Source organism: Lagopus muta, chromosome 33, assembly GCF_023343835.1.
Source record: "Lagopus muta isolate bLagMut1 chromosome 33, bLagMut1 primary, whole genome shotgun sequence".
NCBI classification, from domain to species: Eukaryota; Metazoa; Chordata; class Aves; order Galliformes; family Phasianidae; genus Lagopus; species Lagopus muta.
Window position 1 is genome coordinate 202,851 of NC_064465.1, and position 23,359 is coordinate 226,209.

The following is a 23,359-nucleotide window of genomic DNA, read 5'->3' on the forward strand; positions in this document are numbered from 1 at the left end:
CTCCCCTATAGGCTCCCTGCCCACCCCATAGCCGCCCCCCACAGACCCTATAGGAGCCCCCCGCCCCATAGAGCCCCCCCACCCCATAGCCGATCCCATAGACCCTATAGGTGCCCTCCCCACCCCATATCCGACCCCTGCACCCTATAGAGCCCCCCCACCCCACAGCCGCCCCCTATAGACCCTATAGGATCCTTGCCCACCCCACAGACCCCCTCATTGCCCTATAGGTGCCCCCCCTGCCCCATAGATCCCCCCCACCCCATAGGCCGACTACACAGACCCTATAGATGTCCCCCCCCACCCCATAGAGCCCCCCCCCAACCCTATAGCCGCCCCCTCTTCCCCCATAGACCCCATAGAGCCCCCCCACCCCATAGCCGACCCCCCCACCCCATAGCCGATCCTATAGACCCTATAGGTTTGCCCCCCCACCCTATATCCAAACCCCCCACTCCATAGGGTCCCCCCCACCCCACAGCCGACCCCCCCACCCCATAGCCGCTCCCCCACCCCATAGGCCGACCCCACAGACCCTATGGATGCCCCCCCACCCCATAGAGCCCCCCTCCCCACCCCATAGCCACCCCCTCTTCCCCCACTGACCCTATAGGGTCCCCCCCACCCCATAGCCGCCCCCCCCCAACCCTATAGCCGCCCCCTCTTCCCCCATAGACCCCATAGAGCCCGCCCACCCCATATCCGACCCCATAGGCCCTATAGATGCCCCCCCACCCTATATCCGACCCCCCCACCCCATAGAGCCCCCCCCAACCCTATAGCCGCCCCCTCTTCCCCCATAGACCCCATAGAGCCTCCCACCCCACAGCCGATCCCCCCACCCCATAGCCGCTCCCATAGACCCTATAGGTGCCCCCCCCCACCCTATAGAGCCTCCCACCCCACAGCCGACCCCCCCACCCCATAGCCGCCCCCCATTGCCCCTATAGGATCCTTGCCCACCCCACAGCCCCCCCCACAGACCCTATAGGAACCCCTGCCCCATAGAGGCCCCCCACCCCATAGCCGACCCCCCCACCCCATAGAGCTCCCCCCCCAACCCTATAGCCGACCCTCTTCCCCCATATCCGACCCCCCCACCCCATAGCCGATCCCATAGACCCTATAAGTGCCCCCCCCGCCCCATAGACCCCCCCCATAGACCCTAAAGTGGTGCCCCCCCCCCCCCCCCAACCCCAATCCCTACCAGTCGGTTTGGGGCCGCCCCACAACCAGCAGCAATGGGGCGGAGGTCGGGGGGGGCCGGGGGGGGCCGCTGGAATCCGCCCCCCCCGCCAGGAAATTGCCGTCCGATAGGCGGCGCCGCAGGAATTCCATTGGGGGCTGTGGGGCGGGGGGGGCGCTTATGGGGCTGGGGGGGGTCTATGGGGCGGGGGGGGTCTATGGGGTGGGGGGGGTCTATGGGGTGGGGGGGTCTATGGGGCAGGGGGAGTCTATGGGGCAGGGGGTTATGGGGTGGAGGGGTCGCTTATGGGGCGGGGGGGCTTATGGGGATGGGGGGGTTATGAGGTGGGGGGGGTCTATGGGGCAGGGGGGTCTATGGGGCGGGGGGTTATGGGGTGGGGGGTCTATGGGGGTCGCTTATGGGGCTGGGGGGGTTATGGGGTGGGGGGGTCGCTTATGGGGCGGGGGGGCTTATGGGGCGGGGGGGGTTATGAGGTGGGGGGGTCTATGAGGGGGGGTCGCTTATGGGGCGGAGGGTCTATGGGGCGGGGGGGCTTATGGAGCAGGGGGGGTCGCTTATGGGGCGGGGGGGTCTATGGGGTGGGGGGCCTCTATGGGGCGGGGGGAGTCTATGGGGTGGGGGGGGCTTATGGGGAGGGGGGGGATCGCTTATGGGGTGGGGGTTCTATGGGGGGGGTCTTATGGGGGGGTCCTATGGGGTGGGGAGGGGTTTATAGGGTTCCTATGGGGGGGGTCTTATGGGGGGGTCCTATGGGGTGGGGGTTCCTATGGGGGGGGTTTATAGGGTTTGTATTGGGGGGGTCTTATTGGGGGGGGGTCCTATGGGGGAGGGTCTTATGGGGGGGGGGCACTTATAGGGTTTCTATTGGGGGTTCCTATGGGGGGGGTCTATAGGGATCCTATTGGGGGGGGTCTTATGGGGGGGTCTTTGGGGGGGGCTTATAGGGTTTCTATTGGGGGGGGTCCTATGGGGGGGGGATTTATGGGGGGGGTCTTATAGGGTGGGGGTTCTATGGGGGTCCTATGAGGCCTATAGGATCCTATGAGGAGGGGTCTTACGGGGGGGGGGGGAGTCCTATAAGGGGGTTCCTATGGGGGGGGGCCTTATGGGGGTCTTTTTTGGGGGGGGGGGGTCCTATAGGGTCCTATAGGGGCTTCCTCATAGAGCCCTTATAGGGTCGTGGGAGGAGGGGGGGGTTGGGGTTCTATAGGGGCTGTGGGGTCCTATGGGGGGGTTCTATAGGGGCTATGGGGTCCCTATAGGGGCCGGGGGGGGGGGGTCCTATGGGGTTTGTGGAGGCCCTATAGGGCTCTATAGGGACAGTGGGATCTTTGGGGTCTCCGGGGGGGCTCTAAGGAGGGTCCTATAGGGGAGAAAAGGGTCCCTATAGGGGAAGGGGGTCCTATGGGGTCCTATGGGGCTGCTGGGCTTTATAGGGGATGGGGGGGGGAGCTATAGGGTCTATGGGGTCCTTGGTGGGGATGAGGGATCCTATGGGGTCCTATAAGGGATCCTATGGGGTCCTATAGGGGATCCTATGGGGTCCTATAGGGGTTCCTATGGGGTCCTATAGAGGTTTCTATGGGGTCCTATAAGGGATCCTATGGGGTCCTATAGGAGATTCTATGGGGTCCTATAAGGGATCCTATGGGGTCCTATAGGGGATCCTATGGGGTCCTATAGGGGTTCCTATGGGGTCCTATAGGGGTTTCTATGGGGTCCTACAGGGGATCCTATGGGGTCTATGGGGAATCCTATGGGGTGGGCCCTATAAAAGACCAGGATCCCCTATAAGGGCCTGCTATATGGTCTCACCCTATAGGGTGGCCCTTCTATAGGGGGAGTCCCTATAGGGTGTGTGGGGGGGTTCTATAGGGGGGGGTTGGATGAGGAGCCCTATAGGGGAAAGGGATCTGGGGGGTCTAGGAGGTTCTTATAGGGGGGAAGGGATGGGGAGGGGAGATGTGGGGTCTGTGGGGCGCTATAGGGGGAAAGGATCTATAGGGAGCCCTATAGGGGATGTATAGGATCTATGGGGTGGGGGGGGCTATAGGGGGGAAAATCTATAGGGGCTCCTATAGGGGAAGAAGGATGGGGGGGGCAGGGGGAAAGAGCTGCCGGGCCCTATAGAGGGAGCTGTGGGGCAGCCCTATAGGAGCCCTATAGAGGGAGCTGTGGGGCAGCCCTATAGGAGCCCTATAGGGGGAGCTGTGGGGCGGCCCTATAGGAGCCCTATAGGAGCCCGGCTGCAGCCCTCGGGGAAGCCCCGCCCCCTCCCCGTGACGTCACTTCCGCTCCTGCCTCATTACCTACCCCCCGTAACCACGCCCACAAACGCTCCAGCCACGCCCACTAGGCTCGCAAACCACGCCCCACAACGCGGCGAGGCCACGCCTCCTCCTCCCAAGCCACGCCCACAAGCCGCTGCAGCCAAACAGGAGGAAGGGGGGGGAGGGGGAGGCGTGGCTTCGCGGTGACGTCACTCGCCGCCCCGCCCTCGGTTCTGCAGTGGAGGTGGGCGGGGCGTAGGTGAGGTGCCGGTGACGTCACGTCCGGTTGTAGCCCCGCCCAGATTTAAAGAGACAGCGCTGCATTGCTGGGGTTTTATTGAGGGGAGGAAATTGGGGGGAAAGGCGCAGATCTGGGGGTCCGGCGGCCGTCAGTCCTCTGGGGGGGGGGAGGGGGGTTATGGGGGGCGGGGAGACCCACAGCGCCCCATAGGGACACATGGAGCCCCATAGAAAACCCACAGAGCCCCACAGAGACCCACAGAGACCCCATAGGGACCCACAGTGCCCCATAGGGACACATCGAGCCCCATAGAAAACCCACAGTGCCCCACAGAGACCCACAGAGACCCATAGAGACCCCATAAGGACCCATAGTGCCCCATAGAGACCCATAGTGCCCCATAGAAAACCCACAGTGACCCACAGAGACCCACAGAGACCCCATAAGGACCCATAGTGACCCATAGAGACACAAAGAGCCCCACAGAAAACCCACAGTGACCCACAGAGACCCCATAGGGACCCACAGTGCCCCACAGAGACCCACAGAGACCCCATAAGGACCCATAGTGCCCCACAGAGACACACAGAGACCCCATAGAAAACCCACAGTGCCCCACAGAGACCCATAGTGACCCCATAGAGACCCCATAGGGACCCACAGTGACCCATAGAGACCCACAAAGACCCCATAGGAACCCTATAGAAATCCTACAGGGAGGTTATGGGGGGCGGGGAGACCCACAGTGCCCCATAGAGACACATAGAGACCCATAGAGACCCACAGTGCCCCACAGAGACCCCATAGGGACCCACAGTGCCCCACAGAGACCCACAGAGACCCACAGAGACCCATAGAGACCCCATAGGGACCCCATAGAGACCCCATAAGGACCCCATAGGGACCCATAGTGACCCATAGAGTCCCACAAAGACCCATAGAGACCCACAAAGACCCCATAAGGACCCATAGAGACCCAGAGACCCCATAGGGACCCACAGTGACCCATAGAGACCCACAAAGACCCCATAGAGACCCATAGAGACCCATAGAGCCCCACAGAAAACCCATAGAGACCCACAGAGACCCATAGAGACCCCATAAGGACCCATAGAGACCCCATAAGGACCCATAGAGCCCCATAGAGCCCCATAGAGACCCACAGTGCCCCATAGAAATGCACAGAGACATCAGAGACCCCATAGTGACCCATAGCGCCCTACAGAGACCCATAGAGACCCCATAGGGACCCATAGAAACCCATAAAGACCCCATAGAAAAGCCATAGTGCCCCATAGGTTCCCCATAGAGACCCATAGAGACCCATAGAGACCCCATAATTCTCCACAGAGACCCACAGAGCCCCATAGGAACTCCATGGAGACCCCATTGAGCCCCATAGGAAACCCACCGTGCCCCACAGAGACCCACAGAGACCCCATAGGGACCCACAGTGACCCACAGAGACCCATAGAGACCCACAGAGAACCCATAGGGACCCACAGTGACCCACAGAGACCCATAGAGACCCACAGAGAACCCATAGGGACACACAGTGACCCACAGAGATCTCATAGTACTCCACAGAGACCCCATAGAGACCCACAGAGATCCATAGAGACCCATAGAGACCCCATAGAGACCCATAGAGACCCACAGAGCCCCATAGAAAACCCATAGAGACCCATAGAGACCCATAGAGACCCATAGAAACCCCATGGAGACCCATAGAGATCCATAGTGCCCCACAGAGCCCCATAGAGCCCCATAGAGTCCCCATAGAAACCCCATAGCAACCCACAGAGATTCATAGTGCCCCATAGAAACCCATAGAGACCCATAGAGATCCACAGTGGCCCACAGAGACCCCATAGAGCCCCATAGAGCCCCATAGAAAACCCATAGAGACCCCATAGAAACCCCATAGAGACCCATAGAGACCCATAGTGCCCCATAGAAACCCCACAGAGACCCATAGAGATCCATAGTGCCCCACAGAGACCCCATAGAGACCCACAGAGACCCCATAAGGACCCATAGTGACCCATAGAGACACATAGAGCCCCACAGAAAACCCACAGTGACCCACAGAGACCCATAGTGACCCCATAGAGACCCCATAGGGACCCACAGTGACCCATAGAGACCCATAGAGACCCATAGCGACCCATAGAGCCCCATAGAGCCCCACAGAGCCCCATAGAGACCCCATAGAGACCCATAGAGACCCACAGAGCCCCATAGAGCCCCATAGAGCGCCATAGAGACCCCATAGGGACCCACAGAGACCCCATAGAGCCCCATAGAGCCCCACAGAGCCCCATAGAGACCCATAGAGACCCATAGAGATCCACAGTGCCCCATAGAAACCCCATAGAGACCCATAGAGATCCCACAGTGCTCCACAGAGCCCCATAGAAACCCCATAGCGACCCACAGAGACCCATAGTGCCCCATAGAAACCCCATAGCGACCCATAGCGACCCATAGAGCCCCATAGAGACCCATAGAGACCCACAGAGCCCCATAGAGCCCCATAGAGACCCCATAGAGACCCAAAGAGACCCACAGAGCCCCACAGAGACCCCATAGAGACCCATAGAGCCCAATAGAGCCCCATAGAGACCCCATAGAGACCCCATGGAGCCCCAGAGAGCCCCATAGAGACCCATAGAGACCCCATAGAGACCCCATAGAGACCCATAGAGACCCATAGAGACCCATAGAGACCCCATAGAGACCCACAGAGACCCACAGAGATCCATAGTGCCCCATAGAAACCTCATAGAGACCCATAGAGATCCCACAGTGCTCCACAGAGCCCCATAGAAACCCCATAGCGACCCACAGAGACCCATAGTGCCCCATAGAAACCCCATAGAGACCCATAGCGACCGATAGAGCCCCATAGAGACCCATAGAGACCCACAGAGCCCCATAGAGCCCCATAGAGCCCCATAGAGCGCCATAGAGACCATAGAGACCCCATAGAGACCCATAGAGACCCACAGAGCCCCACAGAGCCCCATAGAGACCCATAGAGCCCAATAGAGCCCCATAGAGACCCCATAGAGACCCCACGGAGCCCCAGAGAGCCCCATAGAGCCCCATAGAGACCCCATAGAGACCCATAGAGACCCATAGAGCACCATAGAAAACCCATAGAGACCCCACAGGAAACCCCATGGAGACCCATAGAGATCCATTGTGCCCCATAGAGCCCCATAGAGCCGCATAGAGCCCCATAGAGACCCCATAGAGACCCCATAGAGACCCATAGAGACCCATAGAGACCCCATAGGGACCCACAGTGACCCACAGAGATCTCATAGTACCCCATAGAGACCCCATAGAGACCCATAGAGACCCACAGAGCCCCATAGAAAACCCATAGAGACCCATAGAAACCCCATGGAGACCCATAGAGATCCATAGTGCCCCACAGAGCCCCACAGAGCCCCATAGAGTCCCCATAGAAACCCCATAGCAACCCACAGAGATTCATAGTGCCCCATAGAAACCCATAGAGACCCACAGAGATCCACAGTGGCCCACAGAGACCCCATAGAGCCCCATAGAGCCCCATAGAAAACCCATAGAGACCCCATAGAAACCCCATAGAGACCCATAGAGACCCATAGTGCCCCATAGAAACCCCACAGAGCCCCACAGAGACCCATAGAGATCCATAGTGCCCCACAGAGACCCCATAGAGACCCACAGAGACCCACAGAGATCCATAGTGCCCCATAGAAACCTCATAGAGACCCATAGAGATCCCACAGTGCTCCACAGAGCCCCATAGAAACCCCATAGCGACCCACAGAGACCCATAGTGCCCCATAGAAACCCCATAGAGACCCATAGCGACCGATAGAGCCCCATAGAGACCCATAGAGACCCACAGAGCCCCATAGAGCCCCATAGAGCCCCATAGAGCGCCATAGAGACCATAGAGACCCCATAGAGACCCATAGAGACCCACAGAGCCCCACAGAGCCCCATAGAGACCCATAGAGCCCCATAGAGTCCCCATAGAGAACCCATAGAGACCCATAGAGACCCATAGAGCCCCATAGAGACCCCATAGAGACCCATAGAGACCCCATAGAGACCCATAGAGCCCCATAGAGACCCCATAGAGACCCAAAGAGACCCACAGAGCCCCACAGAGACCCCATAGAGACCCATAGAGCCCAATAGAGCCCCATAGAGACCCCATAGAGACCCCACGGAGCCCCAGAGAGCCCCATAGAGCCCCATAGAGACCCCATAGAGACCCATAGAGACCCATAGAGCACCATAGAAAACCCATAGAGACCCCACAGGAAACCCCATGGAGACCCATAGAGATCCATTGTGCCCCATAGAGCCCCATAGAGCCGCATAGAGCCCCATAGAGACCCCATAGAGACCCCATAGAGACCCATAGAGACCCATAGAGACCCCATAGGGACCCACAGTGACCCACAGAGATCTCATAGTACCCCATAGAGACCCCATAGAGACCCATAGAGACCCACAGAGCCCCATAGAAAACCCATAGAGACCCATAGAAACCCCATGGAGACCCATAGAGATCCATAGTGCCCCACAGAGCCCCACAGAGCCCCATAGAGTCCCCATAGAAACCCCATAGCAACCCACAGAGATTCATAGTGCCCCATAGAAACCCATAGAGACCCACAGAGATCCACAGTGGCCCACAGAGACCCCATAGAGCCCCATAGAGCCCCATAGAAAACCCATAGAGACCCCATAGAAACCCCATAGAGACCCATAGAGACCCATAGTGCCCCATAGAAACCCCACAGAGCCCCACAGAGACCCATAGAGATCCATAGTGCCCCACAGAGACCCCATAGAGACCCACAGAGACCCACAGAGATCCATAGTGCCCCATAGAAACCTCATAGAGACCCATAGAGATCCCACAGTGCTCCACAGAGCCCCATAGAAACCCCATAGCGACCCACAGAGACCCATAGTGCCCCATAGAAACCCCATAGAGACCCATAGCGACCCATAGAGCCCCACAGAGCCCCACAGACCCCCATAGAGACCCCATAGAGACCCATAGAGACGCACAGAGCCCCATAGAGCCCCATAGAGCGCCATAGAGACCATAGAGACCCCATAGAGACTCATAGAGACCCACAGAGCCCCACAGAGACCCCATAGAGCCCCACAGAGCCCCATAGAGACCCCATAGAGACCCAAAGAGCCCCACAGAGCCCCATAGAGACCCCATAGAGACCCAAAGAGACCCACAGAGCCCCACAGAGACCCCATAGAGACCCATAGAGCCCAATAGAGCCCCATAGAGACCCCATAGAGACCCCATGGAGCCCCAGAGAGCCCCATAGAGACCCATAGAGACCCCATAGAGACCCCATAGAGACCCATAGAGACCCATAGAGACCCCATAGAGACCCACAGAGACCCACAGAGATCCATAGTGCCCCATAGAAACCTCATAGAGACCCATAGAGATCCCACAGTGCTCCACAGAGCCCCATAGAAACCCCATAGCGACCCACAGAGACCCATAGTGCCCCATAGAAACCCCATAGAGACCCATAGCGACCGATAGAGCCCCATAGAGACCCATAGAGACCCACAGAGCCCCATAGAGCCCCATAGAGCCCCATAGAGCGCCATAGAGACCATAGAGACCCCATAGAGACCCATAGAGACCCCATAGAGACCCATAGAGACCCACAGAGCCCCACAGAGCCCCATAGAGCCCCATAGAGCCCCATAGAGTCCCCATAGAGAACCCATAGAGACCCATAGAGACCCATAGAGCCCCATAGAGACCCCATAGAGACCCATAGAGACCCCATAGAGACCCATAGAGCCCCATAGAGAACCATAGAGACCCATAGAGACCCATAGAGACCCCATAGAAAACACATAGAGCCCCATAGAGACCCCATAGAGACCCATAGAGACCCACAGAGCCCCATAGAGACCCATAGAGCCCCATAGAGACCCATAGAGACCCATAGAGACCCCATAGAGACCCACAGAGACCCATAGAGACCCCATAGAGACCCATAGAGACCCATAGAGACCCATAGAGACCCACAGAGCCCTATAGAAAACCCATAGAGACCCATAGAAACCCCATGGAGACCCATAGAGATCCATAGTGCCCCACAGAGCCCCATAGAGACCCATAGAGCCCCATAGAGTCCCCATAGAAACCCCATAGCAACCCACAGAGATTCATAGTGCCCCATAGAAACCCATAGAGACCCACAGAGATCCACAGTGGCCCACAGAGACCCCATAGAGCCCCATAGAGCCCCATAGAAAACCCATAGAGACCCCATAGAAACCCCATAGAGACCCATAGAGACCCATAGTGCCCCATAGAAACCCCACAGAGCCCCACAGAGACCCATAGAGATCCATAGTGCCCCACAGAGACCCCATAGAGACCCACAGAGACCCACAGAGATCCATAGTGCCCCATAGAAACCTCATAGAGACCCATAGAGATCCCACAGTGCTCCACAGAGCCCCATAGAAACCCCATAGCGACCCACAGAGACCCATAGTGCCCCATAGAAACCCCATAGAGACCCATAGCGACCCATAGAGCCCCACAGAGCCCCACAGACCCCCATAGAGACCCCATAGAGACCCATAGAGACGCACAGAGCCCCATAGAGCCCCATAGAGCGCCATAGAGACCATAGAGACCCCATAGAGACTCATAGAGACCCACAGAGCCCCACAGAGACCCCATAGAGCCCCACAGAGCCCCATAGAGACCCATAGAGACCCATAGAGCCCCATAGAGACCCCATAGAGACCCAAAGAGACCCACAGAGACCCCATAGAGCCCCATAGAAACCCACAGAGCCCCATAGAGCCCCATAGAAACCCACAGAGACCCCATAGAGCCCCATAGAAACCCACAGAGCCCCATAGAGCCCCATAGAGCGCCATAGAGACCATAGAGACCCCATAGAGACCCATAGAGACCCACAGAGCCCCACAGAGCCCCATAGAGCCCCATAGAGCCCCATAGAGTCCCCATAGAGAACCCATAGAGACCCATAGAGACCCATAGAGCCCCATAGAAACCCCATAGAGACCCATAGAGACCCCATAGAGACCCATAGAGCCCCATAGAGACCCATAGAGACCCATAGAGACCCATAGAGACCCCATAGAAAACACATAGAGCCCCATAGAGACCCCATAGAGACCCATAGAGACCCACAGAGACCCATAGAGACCCCATAGAGACCCATAGAGACCCATAGAGCCCCATAGAAAACCCATAGAGACCCCATAGAAACCCCATGGAGACCCATAGAGACCCATAGAGACCCATAGAGATCCATAGTGCCCCATAGAAACCCCATGGAGACCCATAGAGATCCCTCAGTGCCCCATAGAGCCCCTTAGAGACCCCATAGAGACCCATAGAGACCCCATAGAGACCCATAGAGACCCCATAGAAAACCCATAGAGCCCCATAGAGACCCCATAGAGACCCATAGAGACCCACAGAGCCCCATAGAGACCCCATAGAGACCCATAGAGACCCATAGAGACCCCATAGAGACCCCATAGAGACCCATAGAGACCCATAGAGCCCCATAGAAAACCCATAGAGACCCCATAGAAACCCCATAGAGACCCATAGAGACCCATAGAGACCCATAGTGTCCCATAGAAACCCTATAGAGACCCACAGAGATGCAAAGAAACCCACAGACCCCATAGCGACCCACAGACACCCCGCAGCGCCCCATAGAGAACCCCCCCATTCAGCGCTCACCCCCATCTGTGGGGCAGCCCCACGGATGCAGGCAGGGCCGGCTCTCCTCCAGCTCTCTCGTCTGCCCCAAAAGTGGGGCGCAACGGGGCAGCGCCTCCCCCCAGAAAGTGACGTTCACAGGGGTGGCGGAACCCACCTTGGTCGTCATCAGCCTGGGGGGCGAGACCCCATAGAGCCCCATAGATCCTCCATGGACCCCATAGAGCCCCCATAGACCCCATAGAGCCCCATAGAGCCCCATAGAGCCCCCATAGACCCCATGGACCTCATAGAGCCCCCATGGACCCCATAGATCCTCCATAGACCCCATAGAGCCCCCATGGACCCCATAGATCCCCCATGGACCCCATGGACCCCATGGACCCCATAGAGCCCCCATAGACCCCATAGATCCCCCATAGACCCCATAGACCCCATGGACCCCATAGAGCCCCCATAGACCCCATAGATCCCCCATAGACCCCATAGACCCCATAGATCCCCCATGGACCCCATAGATCCTCCATAGACCCCATAGAGCCCCCATGGACCCCATAGATCCCCCATGGACCCCATGGACCCCATAGAGCCCCCATAGACCCCATAGAGCCCCCATGGACCCCATAGAGCCCCCATAGACCCCATAGACCCCATGGACCCCATAGAGCCCCTATAGACCCCATAGACCCCATAGAGCCCCCATAGACCCCATAGATCCCCCATAGACCCCATGGACCCCATAGACCCCATAGATCCCCCATAGACCCCATAGATCCCCCACAGAATCCATGGACCCCACAGAGCCCCCATAGAATCCATGGACCCCATAGAGCCCCCATGGACCCCATAGATCCCCATAGACCCCATGGACCCCATAGATCCCCCATAGAGACCCCATGGACCCCATAGAGCCCCCATAGAGCCCCCATAGAACCCATAGAGCCCCCATAGACCCCATAGATCCCCCATAGACCCCATGGACCCCATAGAGCCCCCATGGACCCCCATAGACCCCATGGACCCCCATAGAGCCCCCATGGACCCCATAGAGCCCCCATAGACCCCATGGACCCCATAAATCCCCCATGGACCCCATAGAGCCCCATAGACCCCATGGACCCCATAGATCCCCCATAGACCCCATGGACCCCATAGAGCCCCCATAGAACCCCCCATAGATCCCCCATAGAGCCCCCATGGACCCCATAGAGCCCCCCATAGAGCCCCCATAGACCCCATGGACCCCATAGATCGCCCATAGATCCTCCATAGACCCATAGAGCCCCCCATAGACCCCATGGACCCCATAGAGCCCCCATAGACCCCATGGGCCCCATAGGGCCCCCATAGACCCCATAGAGCCCCCATGGAACCCCATAGAGCCCCCACAGACCCCATGGACCCCATAGAGCCCCCATGGACCCCCATAGATCCCCCATAGACCCCATGGACCCCATAGATCGCCCATAGATCCCCCATAGACCCCATAGATCCCCCATAGACCCCATGGACCCCATAGATCCCCATAGACCCCATGGACCCCATCAGAGCCCCCATAGAGCCCCATAGATCGCCCATAGACCCCATGGACCCCATAGACCTCATGGACCCCATAGAGCCCCATAGATCCTCCATAGACCCCATAGAGCCCCATAGACCCCATGGACCCCATGGACCCCATAGATCCCCCAAAGACCCCATAGACCCCATGGACCCCATACAGCCCCCCATAGACCCCATGGACCCCATAGATCCCCCATAGACCCCATAGACCCCATAGACCCCATGGACCCCCATAGAGCCCCCATAGACCCCATGGACCCCATAGAGCCCCCATAGACCCCATAGAGCCCCCATAGATCCCCCACAGACCCCATGGACCCCATAGAGCCCATGGACCCCATAGATTCCCCATGGACCCCATAGAGCCCCCATGGACCCCATAGATCCTCCATAGACCCCACAGACCCCCATGGACCCCATAGAGCCCCCATGGACCCCATAGATCCCCCATAGACCCCCATGGACCCCCATAGACCCCATTAGATCCCCCATAGACCCCATAGATCCCCCATAGAAATCCATGGACCCCACAGAGCCCCCATAGAATCCATGGACCCCATAGAGCCCCCATAGACCCCATAGATCCCCCATAGACCCCATAGATCCCCCATGGACCCCATGGACCCCCATAGATCCCCCATAGACCCCCAAGGACCCCATAGAGCCCCCATGGACCCCCATAGATCCCCCATAGACCCCATAGATCCCCCATAGACCCCATAGATCCCCCATAGACCCCCATAGAGCCCCCATAGACCCCATAGATCCCCCATAGACCCCATAGATCCCCCATAGACCCCATGGACCCCATAGATCCCCCATAGACCCCATGGACCCCATAGATCCTCCATAGACCCCATAGAGCCCCCATAGACCCCATGGACCCCATAGAGCCCCCATGGACCCCATAGATCCCCCATAGACCCCATAGACCCCATAGACCTCATGGACCCCATAGATCCCCCATAGACCCCATGGACCCCATAGAGCCCCCATAGACCCCATAGAGCCCCCATAGACCCCACAGAACCCCCATAGGGACCCCCATGGACCCCATAGAGCCCTCATAGACCCCATAGAGCCCCCATAGAGCCTCCATAGAGCCCATAGACCCCATAGATCCCCCATAGACCCCCATAGAGCCCCCATAGAGCCCCCATAGACCCCATGGACCACATAGACCCCATAGATCCCCCATAGACCCCATGGACCCCATAGATCCCCCCATAGACCCCCATAGATCCCCCATAGACCCCCATAGATCCCTCATAGACCCCATGGACCCCATAGATCCCCCATGGACCCCCATGGACCCCATGGACCCCATAGAGCCCCCAAGGACCCCATAGAACCCCCATAGACCCCATAGATCCCCCCATAGACCCCATGGACCCCATAGACCCCATGGACCCCATGGACCCCATAGATCCCCCATAGACCCCATAGAACCCATAGTTCCCGCATAGATCTCAGAGATCCCTCATAGATCCCCTATTGACCCCCATAGAACCCCATAGATCCCCCATAGAATCCCACAGAACCCCCATAGAACCCATAGAACCCCACAGAACCCCATAGATCCCCCATAGAACCCCATAGAATCCATAGAACCCCCATAGAACCCCATAGAAACCACATAAGGACCCCATAGAACCCCACAGAACCCCATAGAACCCCATAGAACACACAGAACCGCACAGAACCCCATAGAAACCCCCATAGAATCCCCATAGAAACCCCCATAGAACACATAGAACCCCCATAGAAACCCCATAGAACCCCCATAGAAAACCCCATAGATCCCCCATAGAACCCCATAGATCCCCTATAGAACCCCATAGAACCACATAGAACCCCATAGAACCCCCATAGAACCCCACAGAACCCCATACAACCCTATAGAACCCCATAGAACTGCATACAACCCCACAGAACCCCATAGAACCCGAAGAACCCATAGAACCCCATAGAACCCCATAACACCCCATAGAACCCCATAGAACCCCATAGATACACCACAGAACCCATAGAACCCCATAACACCCCATAGAACCCCATAGAAACCCCATAGGACCCCACAGAACCCCATAGAACCCCACAGAACCCCATAGGGACACCATAGAACCCCATAGAACCCCATAGAACCCCATAGAACCCATAGAACCCCCATAGAACACCATAGAACCCCATAGAACCTCATAGAAACCCCATAGGACCCCACAGAACCCCACGGAACCCCATAGAAACCACATAAGGACCCCATAGAACCCCATGGAATCCCATAAAACCCCATAGAACCCCATAGAACACACAGAACCCCATAGAATCCCCATAGAACCCCTATAGAACCCCATAGAACTGCATAGAACCCCACAGAACCCCATAGAACCCCATAGAACCCCATAGAACCCCCATAGAACCCCATAGAACCGCCATAGAACCCCATAGAACCCCATAGAACTGCATAGAACCCCACAGAACCCCATAGAACCCCATAGAACCCCATAGAACCCCATAGAACCCCATAGAACCCCATAGAACCCCATAGAACCCCATAGATACACCATAGAACCCATAGAACCCCATAACACCCCATAGAACCCCATAGAAACCCCATAGGACCCCACAGAACCCCATAGGACCCCACAGAACCCCACAGAACCCCAGAGATCCCCCATGGAACCCATAGAACCCCACAACCCCATAGATCCCCCATAGAACCCATAGAACCCCCCACAGAACCCCCACAGAACCCCATAGAAACCCCATAGGGACACCATAGAACCCACAGAACCCCATAACACCCCATAGAAACCCCATAGAACCCCCCATAGAACCCCCATAGAACCCCATAGAACCCATAGAACCCCATAGAACCCCCCATAGAACCCCATAGAACCCATAGAACCCCATAGAAACCCCATAGGGACACCATAGAACCCCACAGAACCCCATAGAACCCCATAGAACCCCCATAGATACACCATAGAACCCACAGAACCCCATAACACCCCATAGAACCCCATAGAACCCCCATAGAACCCCCATAGAACCCCCCATAGAACCCCATAGAACCCATAGAACCCCATAGAACCCCCCATAGAACCCCATAGAACCCATAGAACCCCCATAGAAACCCCCATAGGGACACCATAGAACCCCACAGAACCCCATAGAACCCCATAGAACCCATAGAACCCCATAGAACCCATAGAACCCATAGAACCCCATAGAACCCATAGAAACCCCATAGAACCCATAGAACCCATAGACCCCATAGAACCCATAGAAGCCATAGAACCCCCATAGAACCCCTATAGAACCCCACAGAATTCCACGGAACCTCATAGAACCCCAATGAACCCCATAGAACCCCACAGAGCCACCATAGAACCCCACAGAACCCCACAGAACCCCATAGATTCCACACAAAACCCCATAGAACCCCCATAGAACCCATAGAAACTCATAGAACCCATAGAACCCCATAACACCCCATAGAACCCCATAGAACCCCCATAGAACCCCATAGAACCCCATAGAACCCCCATAGAACCCCATAGAACCCCATAGAACCCCATAGAACCCCCATAGAACCCCATAGAACCCCATAGAACCCCATAGAACCCCACAGAACCCCCATAGAACCCCCATAGAACCCCACAGAACCCCCATAGAACCCCCATAGAACCCATAGAACCCCCATAGAACCCCCATAGAACCCCATAGAACCCCAACAGAACCCCATAGAACGCCCCATAGAACCCATAGAACCCCATAGAACCCCATAGAACCCCACAGAACCCCACAGAACCCCCCATAGAACCCCCATAGAACCCCATAGAATCCCCATAGAACCCCATAGAAACCCCATAGAACCCATAGAACCCATAGAACCCATAGAACCCTCACAGAAACCCCATAGAACCCCATAGAACCGCACAGAACCTCACAGAACCCATAGAACCCCATAGATCCCCCATAGAATCCATAGAACTCCATAGAACCACATAGAAACCACATAAGGACCCCATAGAACCCCATAAAACCCCATAGAAACCCACAGAACCCCACAGAAACCCATAGAACTCATAGAACCCCCATAGAACCCCCATAGAACCCCATAAAACCCCATAGAACCCCCATAGATCCCCCATAGAACCCATAGAACCCCATAGAACCCCCATAGAACCCCATAGAACCCCATAGAACCCTGTAGAACCCCCATAGAACCCTTAGAACCCCCATAGAACCCATAGAACCCCATAGAACACCTTTGAACACCATAGAACCCATAGAACCCCCATAGAAACCCCATAGGAACCCCATAGAAACCCCATAGAACCCATAGAACCCCCATAGAACCCTTAGAACCCCATAGAAACCCCATAGAACCCATAGAACCCCCATAGAACCCATAGAACCCCCATAGAAACCCCATAGATCCCCCATAGAACCCCATAGAACCCCATAGAACCCCATAGAACCCCATAGAACCCATAGAACCCCCACAGAACCCATAGAACCCCATAGAACACCTTTGAACACCATAGAACCCATAGAACCCCCATAGAACCCCATAGGAACCCCATAGAAACCCCTAGAAACCCATAGAACCCCATAGAACCCTTAGAACCCCATAGACAACCCCATAGATCCCCCATAGAACCCCATAGAACCCCATAGAACCCATAGAACCCCCATAGAACCCCATAGAACCCCATAGAACCCCATAGAACCCCATAGGGACCCCCATAGAACCCCATAGATACACCATAGAACCCATAGAACCCCATAACACCCCATAGAACCCCATAGAAACCCCACAGAACCCCATAGGGACACCATAGAACCCCACAGAACCCCACAGAACCCCATAGAACCCCATAACAGACCATAGAACCCATAGAACCCCATAGATCCCCCATAGAACCCATAGAACCCCCACAGAACCCCCACAGAACCCCATAGAACCCCATAGGGACACCATAGAACCCACAGAACCCCATAACACCCCCATAGAACCCCATAGATCCCCCATAGAACCCCATAGAACCCCCACAGAACCCCCACAGAACCCCATAGAACCCATAGAACCCATAGATCCCATAGAACCCCATAGAACGCCACAGAACCACAAAGAAGCCCCATAGAACCCCATAGAACCCCTATAGAACCCCACAGAACCCATAGAACCCACAGAACCCCACAACCCCATAGATACCCCATAGAACCCCATAGAACCCCATAGAACCCCATAGAACCCATAGAACCCCCATAGAACCCATAGAACCCCCATAGAACCCCATAGAACCCCCATAGAACCCCCATAGAACCCCCATAGAACCCCCATAGAACCCCCATAGAACCCATAGAACCCATAGAACCCCCATAGAACCCCATAGAACCCCATAGAACCCCATAGAACCCCACAGAACCCATAGAACCCCCATAGAACCCCCATAGAACCCCACAGAACCCATAGAACCCCATAGAACCCATAGAACCACACAGAAACCCCATAGAACCCCATAGAACCCCTATAGAACCCCACAGAACCCCATACAACCCCTATAGAACCCCCATAGAACTGCATAGAACCCCACAGAACCCCCACAGAACCCATAGAACCCCATATCACCCCATAGAACCCCATAGAAACCCCATAGGACCCCACAGAACCCCCACAGAACCCATAGAACCCCATATCACCCCATAGAACCCCATAGAAACCCCATAGGACCCCACAGAACCCCATAGAACCCCACAGAACCCCATAGGGACACCATAGAACCCCATAGAACCGCACAGAACCCCACAGAACCGCACAGAACCCCATAGAACCCCATGGAACCCCCATAGAACCACACAGAAACCCCATACAACCCCTATAGAACCCCATAGAACTGCATAGAACCCCACAGAACCCCCACAGAACCCCATAGAACCCCATAGAACCCATAGAACCCCATTAATCCCCACAGAACCCCCATAGAGCCCCATAGAACCCATAGAACCCCATTAATCCCCACAGAACCCCCACAGAACCCCATAGAACCCCATAGAACCCCATTACTCCCCACAGCCCCCCCACCTACGGGTACTGCGGCTCTATGGGGCGGCAGCGGCGGACGCGGCTCCTCTTGGCTCGGCCCCACAGGGGGGGGTGGCACAGCCCCCATTGCCCCCATGGCGACCAGGAGCCGGGAACTGCAGGGCCCCATAGATATAGGGGAGGGTCAGCATGGGGGGCTGGGGGGGGCTGGGGGGGTCCTATGGGGTTCTATGGGGTTCTATGGGTTCTATGGGGTTCTATGGGGTTCTATGGGTTCTATGGGGTTCTATGGGTTCTATGGGTTTCTATGGGGTTCTATGGGGTCCCATTGGGTTCTATGGGGTTCTATGGGAGTTCTATGCGGTTCTATGGGGTTCCTATGGGGTTCTATGGGGTTCTATGGCGTTCTATGGGGGTTCTATAGGAGTTCTATGCGGTTCTATGGGGTTCTATGGGGTTCTATGGGGTTCTATAGGGGTTCTATGGGGGTCCCATTGGGTTCTATGCAGTTCTATGGGGTCCCATTGGGTTCTATGGGGTTCTATGGGGTTTCTGTGGGGGTTCTATGGGGTTCCTATGGGGTCCCCTATGGGGTCCCTATGGGTTCCTATGGGGTTTTAATGGAGTTTCTATGGGGTTTCTATGGGGTTCCTATGGGGTTCTATGGGGTTCTATGGGGTGCTATGGGTTTCCATGGGGTACTATGGGGTTCTATGGGGTTCTATAGGGGTTCTATGGGGTTCCATGGGGGTTCTATGGGGTTCCTATGGGGTTCCTATGGGGTTCTATGAAGTTCTATGGGTTTCCATGGGGTGCTATGGGGTTCTATGGGGTTCTATGGGGTTCTATGGGGTCCCATTGGGTTCTATGCATTTCTATGGCGTTCTATGGGGTTCTATGGGGTTCTATGGGGTTCTATGGGGTTCTATGGGGTTCTATGGGGTTCTATGGCGTTCTATAGGGGTTCTATGGGTTCTATGGGGTCCCATTGGGTTCTATGGCGTTCTATAGGGCTTCTATGGGGTCCCATTGGATTCGATGGCGTTCTATAGGGGTTCTATGGTGTCCCATTGGGTTCTATGGCGTTCTATGGGGTTTTATGGCGTTCTATAGGGGTTCTATGGGGTTCTATGGGGTTCTATGGGGTTTCTGTGGGGTCCCTATGGGGTCCCTATGGGTTCCTATGGGGTTTTAATGGAGTTTGTATGGGGTTTCTATGGGGTCCCTATGGGTTTCTATGGGGTTCCATGGGGTTCTATGGGGTTCCTATGGGGTTCTATGGCGTTCTATGGGGTCCCATTGGGTTCTATAGGGTTCTATGGAGTTTCTATGGGGTTTCTATGGGGTCCCTATGGGGTTCTATGGGGTTCCATGGGGGTTCCTATGGGGTTCCTATGGGGTTCTATGGGGTGCTATGGGTTTCCATGGGGTGCTATGGGGTTCTATGGGGTTCTATGGGGTTCTATGGGGTCCCATTGAGTTCTATGCAGTTCTATGGGGTTCTATGGGGTTCTATGGGGTTCTATGGGGTCCCATTGGGTTCTATGCAGTTCTATGGCGTTCTATGGGGTTCTATGGGGTTCTATGGGGTTCTATAGGGGTTCTATGGGGTCCCATTGGGTTCTATGGCGTTCTATGGGGTTCTATGGCGTTCTATAGGGGTTCTATGTGTTCTATGGGGTCCCTTGGGTTCTATGGCGTTCTATGGGGTTCTATGGCGTTCTATAGGGGTTCTATGGGGTTCTATGGGGTCCCATTGGGTTCTATGGCGTTCTATGGGGTTCTATGGCGTTCTATAGGGGTTCTATGGGGTTCTATGGGGTCCCATTGGGTTCTATGGCGTTCTATAGGGGTGCTATGGGGTTCCATGGGGTTCTATGGGGTTCTATGGGGTCCCATTGGGTTCTATGGCGTTCTATAGGGGTTCTATGGCGTTCTATAGGGGTTCTATGGGGTTCTATGGGGGTCCCATTGGGTTCTATGGCGTTCTATGGGGTTCTATGGCGTTCTATAGGGGTCTATGGGTTCTATGGGGTCCCATTGGGTTCTATGGCGTTCTATGGGGTTTCATGGCGTTCTATAGGGGTTCTATGGGGTTCTATGGGGTCCCATTGGGTTCTATGGGGTTCTATGGGGTTTCTGTGGGGTCCCTATGGGGTCCCCTATGGGTTCCTATGGGGTTTTAATGGAGTTTCTATGGGGTCCCCTATGGGGTTCTATGGGGTTCCATGGGGTTCTATGGGGTTCTATGGGTTCTATGGGGTTCTATGGGGTTCTATGGGGTTCTATGGGGTTCTATGGGTTTCTATGGGGTTCTATGGGGTCCCATTGGGTTCTATGGGTTCTATGGGAGTTCTATGCGGTTCTATGGGGTTCCTATGGGGTTCTATGGGGGTTCTATGGCGTTCTATGGGGGTCCCATTGGGTTCTATGGGGTTCTATAGGAGTTCTATGCGGTTCTATGGGGTTCCTATGGGGTTCTATGGGGTTCTATGGCGTTCTATGGGGTCCCATTGGGTTCTATGGGGTTCTATAGGAGTTCTATGCGGTTCTATGGGGTTCTATGGGGTTCTATGGGGTTCTATAGGGGTTCTATGGGGTCCCATTGGGTTCTATGCAGTTCTATGGGGTCCATTGGGTTCTATGGGGTTCTATGGGGTTTCTGTGGGGGTTCTATGGTGTCCCTATGGGGTCCCTATGGGGTCCCTATGGGTTCCTATGGGGTTTTCTATGGGGTTTCTATGGGGTCCCTATGGGGTTCTATGGAGTTCTAAGGGGTTCTATGAGATTCAATGGGATTCTGTGGGGTTCTATGGGGTTTCTATGGGGTTCTATGGGGTTCCTATGGGATCTGTGGGAGTTCTATGCGGTTCTAGGGGGTTCTATGTGTTCTATGGGGTTCCTATGGGGTTCTATGGGGGTTCGATGGGGTTCTATGGAGTTCTATGGGGGTTCTATAAGGTTCTATGGGGTGGTGGGGTTTCTATGGGGTTTTATGGGGTTCTATGGGGTTCCTATGGGGTTCTGTGGGGTTCTGTGGGGTTTCTGTGGGGTTCTATGGATTTCTGTGGGGTTCTGTGGGGTTCTATGGGTTCCTATGCGGTTCTATGGGGTTTCTATGGGGTTTCTTTGGGGTTCTATGGGGTGTGCTATGGGGGGTTCTATGGGTTCTATGGGGTTCTATGGGGTTCTGTGGTGTTCTATGGGGTTCTATGGGGTATTATGCGGTTCGATGAGTTTTATGGGGTTCTATGGGGGTCCCTATGGGGTTTGATGGGGTTCTATGAAGTTCTATGGGGGTTCTATGGGGTTCTATGGGGTGGTGGGGTTTCTATGGGATTTGATGGGGTTCTATGGGGTTCTATGGGTCCCATTGGGTTCTATGGGGTTCTATGGGGATCTATGGGGTTCTATGGGGGTTCTACGGGTTTCTGCGGGGTTCAGTGGGGGTTCTATGGGTTCTATGGGGTTCTATAAAGGTTCTATGGGGTTCTGTGGGGTTCTGTGGGGTTCTATGGGTTCTATTGGGTTCTATGGGGTTTCTATGGGTTTCATATGGGTTTCTGAGGGGTTCTGTGGGTTCTATGGAGTTCTATGGGGTACTATGGGTTCTGTGGGGTTCTGTGGGTTCTGTGGTGTTCTATGGGGTTCTATGGGGGATCTATGGGTTTCTATGGGCTTCTATGGGGTTCAATGGATTCTATGGGGTTCTATGGATTCTATGGGCTTCTATGGGGTTCTATGGGTTCTATGGGGTTTCTGTGGGGTTCTGTGCGATTCTATGGGGGTTCTATGGGTTCCTATGGGGTCCTATGGGATTTTGTGGGGGTTCTGTGGGGTTCCATTGGAGGTTCTGTGGGCTCATGGGATTCTATGGGGTTTCTATGGGGTTTCTATGGGGTTCTATGGGGTCCCATTGGCTTCTATGGGGTTTCTATGGGGTTCTATGGGGTTCCTATGGGGTCCCTGTGGGTTCTATGGGGGTTCTATGGGGATCTATGGGGTTCTATGGGGATCTATGGGGTTCTGTGGGGTTCTATGCAGTTCTATGGGGTTTCTATGGGGTTCTCTGGGGTTCTATGGGGTTCTATGGGGTTCTATGGGGTTCTATGGGGGTTCTATGGGGTTCTATGGGGTTCTGTGGGGGTTCTATGGGGTTCTATGGGGGTTCTATGGGATTTTACAGGGTTCCATGGGTTCTATAGGGTTTCTATGGTGTCCCTATGGGGTTCCTATGAAGTTT

At 55.7% G+C, this 23,359-nt stretch overlaps 2 protein-coding genes and 1 long non-coding RNA gene across 3 annotated transcripts in view; 1 reads left to right on the top strand and 2 right to left on the bottom strand.

Moving 5' to 3' along the window:
* Nucleotides 1–1,339, bottom strand: part of LOC125686203 (shematrin-like protein 2) — a 29,259-nt gene extending 27,920 nt beyond the window's left edge. Inside the window, exon 1 of the mRNA XM_048929948.1 lies at nucleotides 1,208–1,339. Within this exon, the coding sequence (XP_048785905.1) occupies nucleotides 1,208–1,338 (131 nt within the window). The 5' untranslated portion in view covers nucleotide 1,339. The remainder of the gene's footprint in view (nucleotides 1–1,207) is intronic.
* A 1,090-nt stretch (nucleotides 1,340–2,429) lies between these two features.
* On the bottom strand, nucleotides 2,430–19,271 carry LOC125686215 (uncharacterized). The gene is made up of 3 exons (XR_007373710.1): nucleotides 19,160–19,271; nucleotides 11,520–11,671; nucleotides 2,430–3,874 (listed from the first exon to the last, which is right to left on the bottom strand). It is a non-coding gene; the product is annotated as an uncharacterized LOC125686215 (long non-coding RNA).
* Nucleotides 19,272–19,393: 122 nt separating this feature from the next.
* Nucleotides 19,394–23,353, top strand: LOC125686211 (uncharacterized). The gene is made up of 2 exons (XM_048929958.1): nucleotides 19,394–20,784; nucleotides 21,704–23,353. The coding sequence occupies exons 1-2, from the start codon at nucleotides 20,742–20,744 to the stop codon at nucleotides 22,591–22,593; spliced, it is 933 nt and encodes a 310-aa protein (XP_048785915.1). The 5' UTR covers nucleotides 19,394–20,741; the 3' UTR covers nucleotides 22,594–23,353.
* The last annotated feature ends 6 nt before the right edge of the window (nucleotides 23,354–23,359 follow it).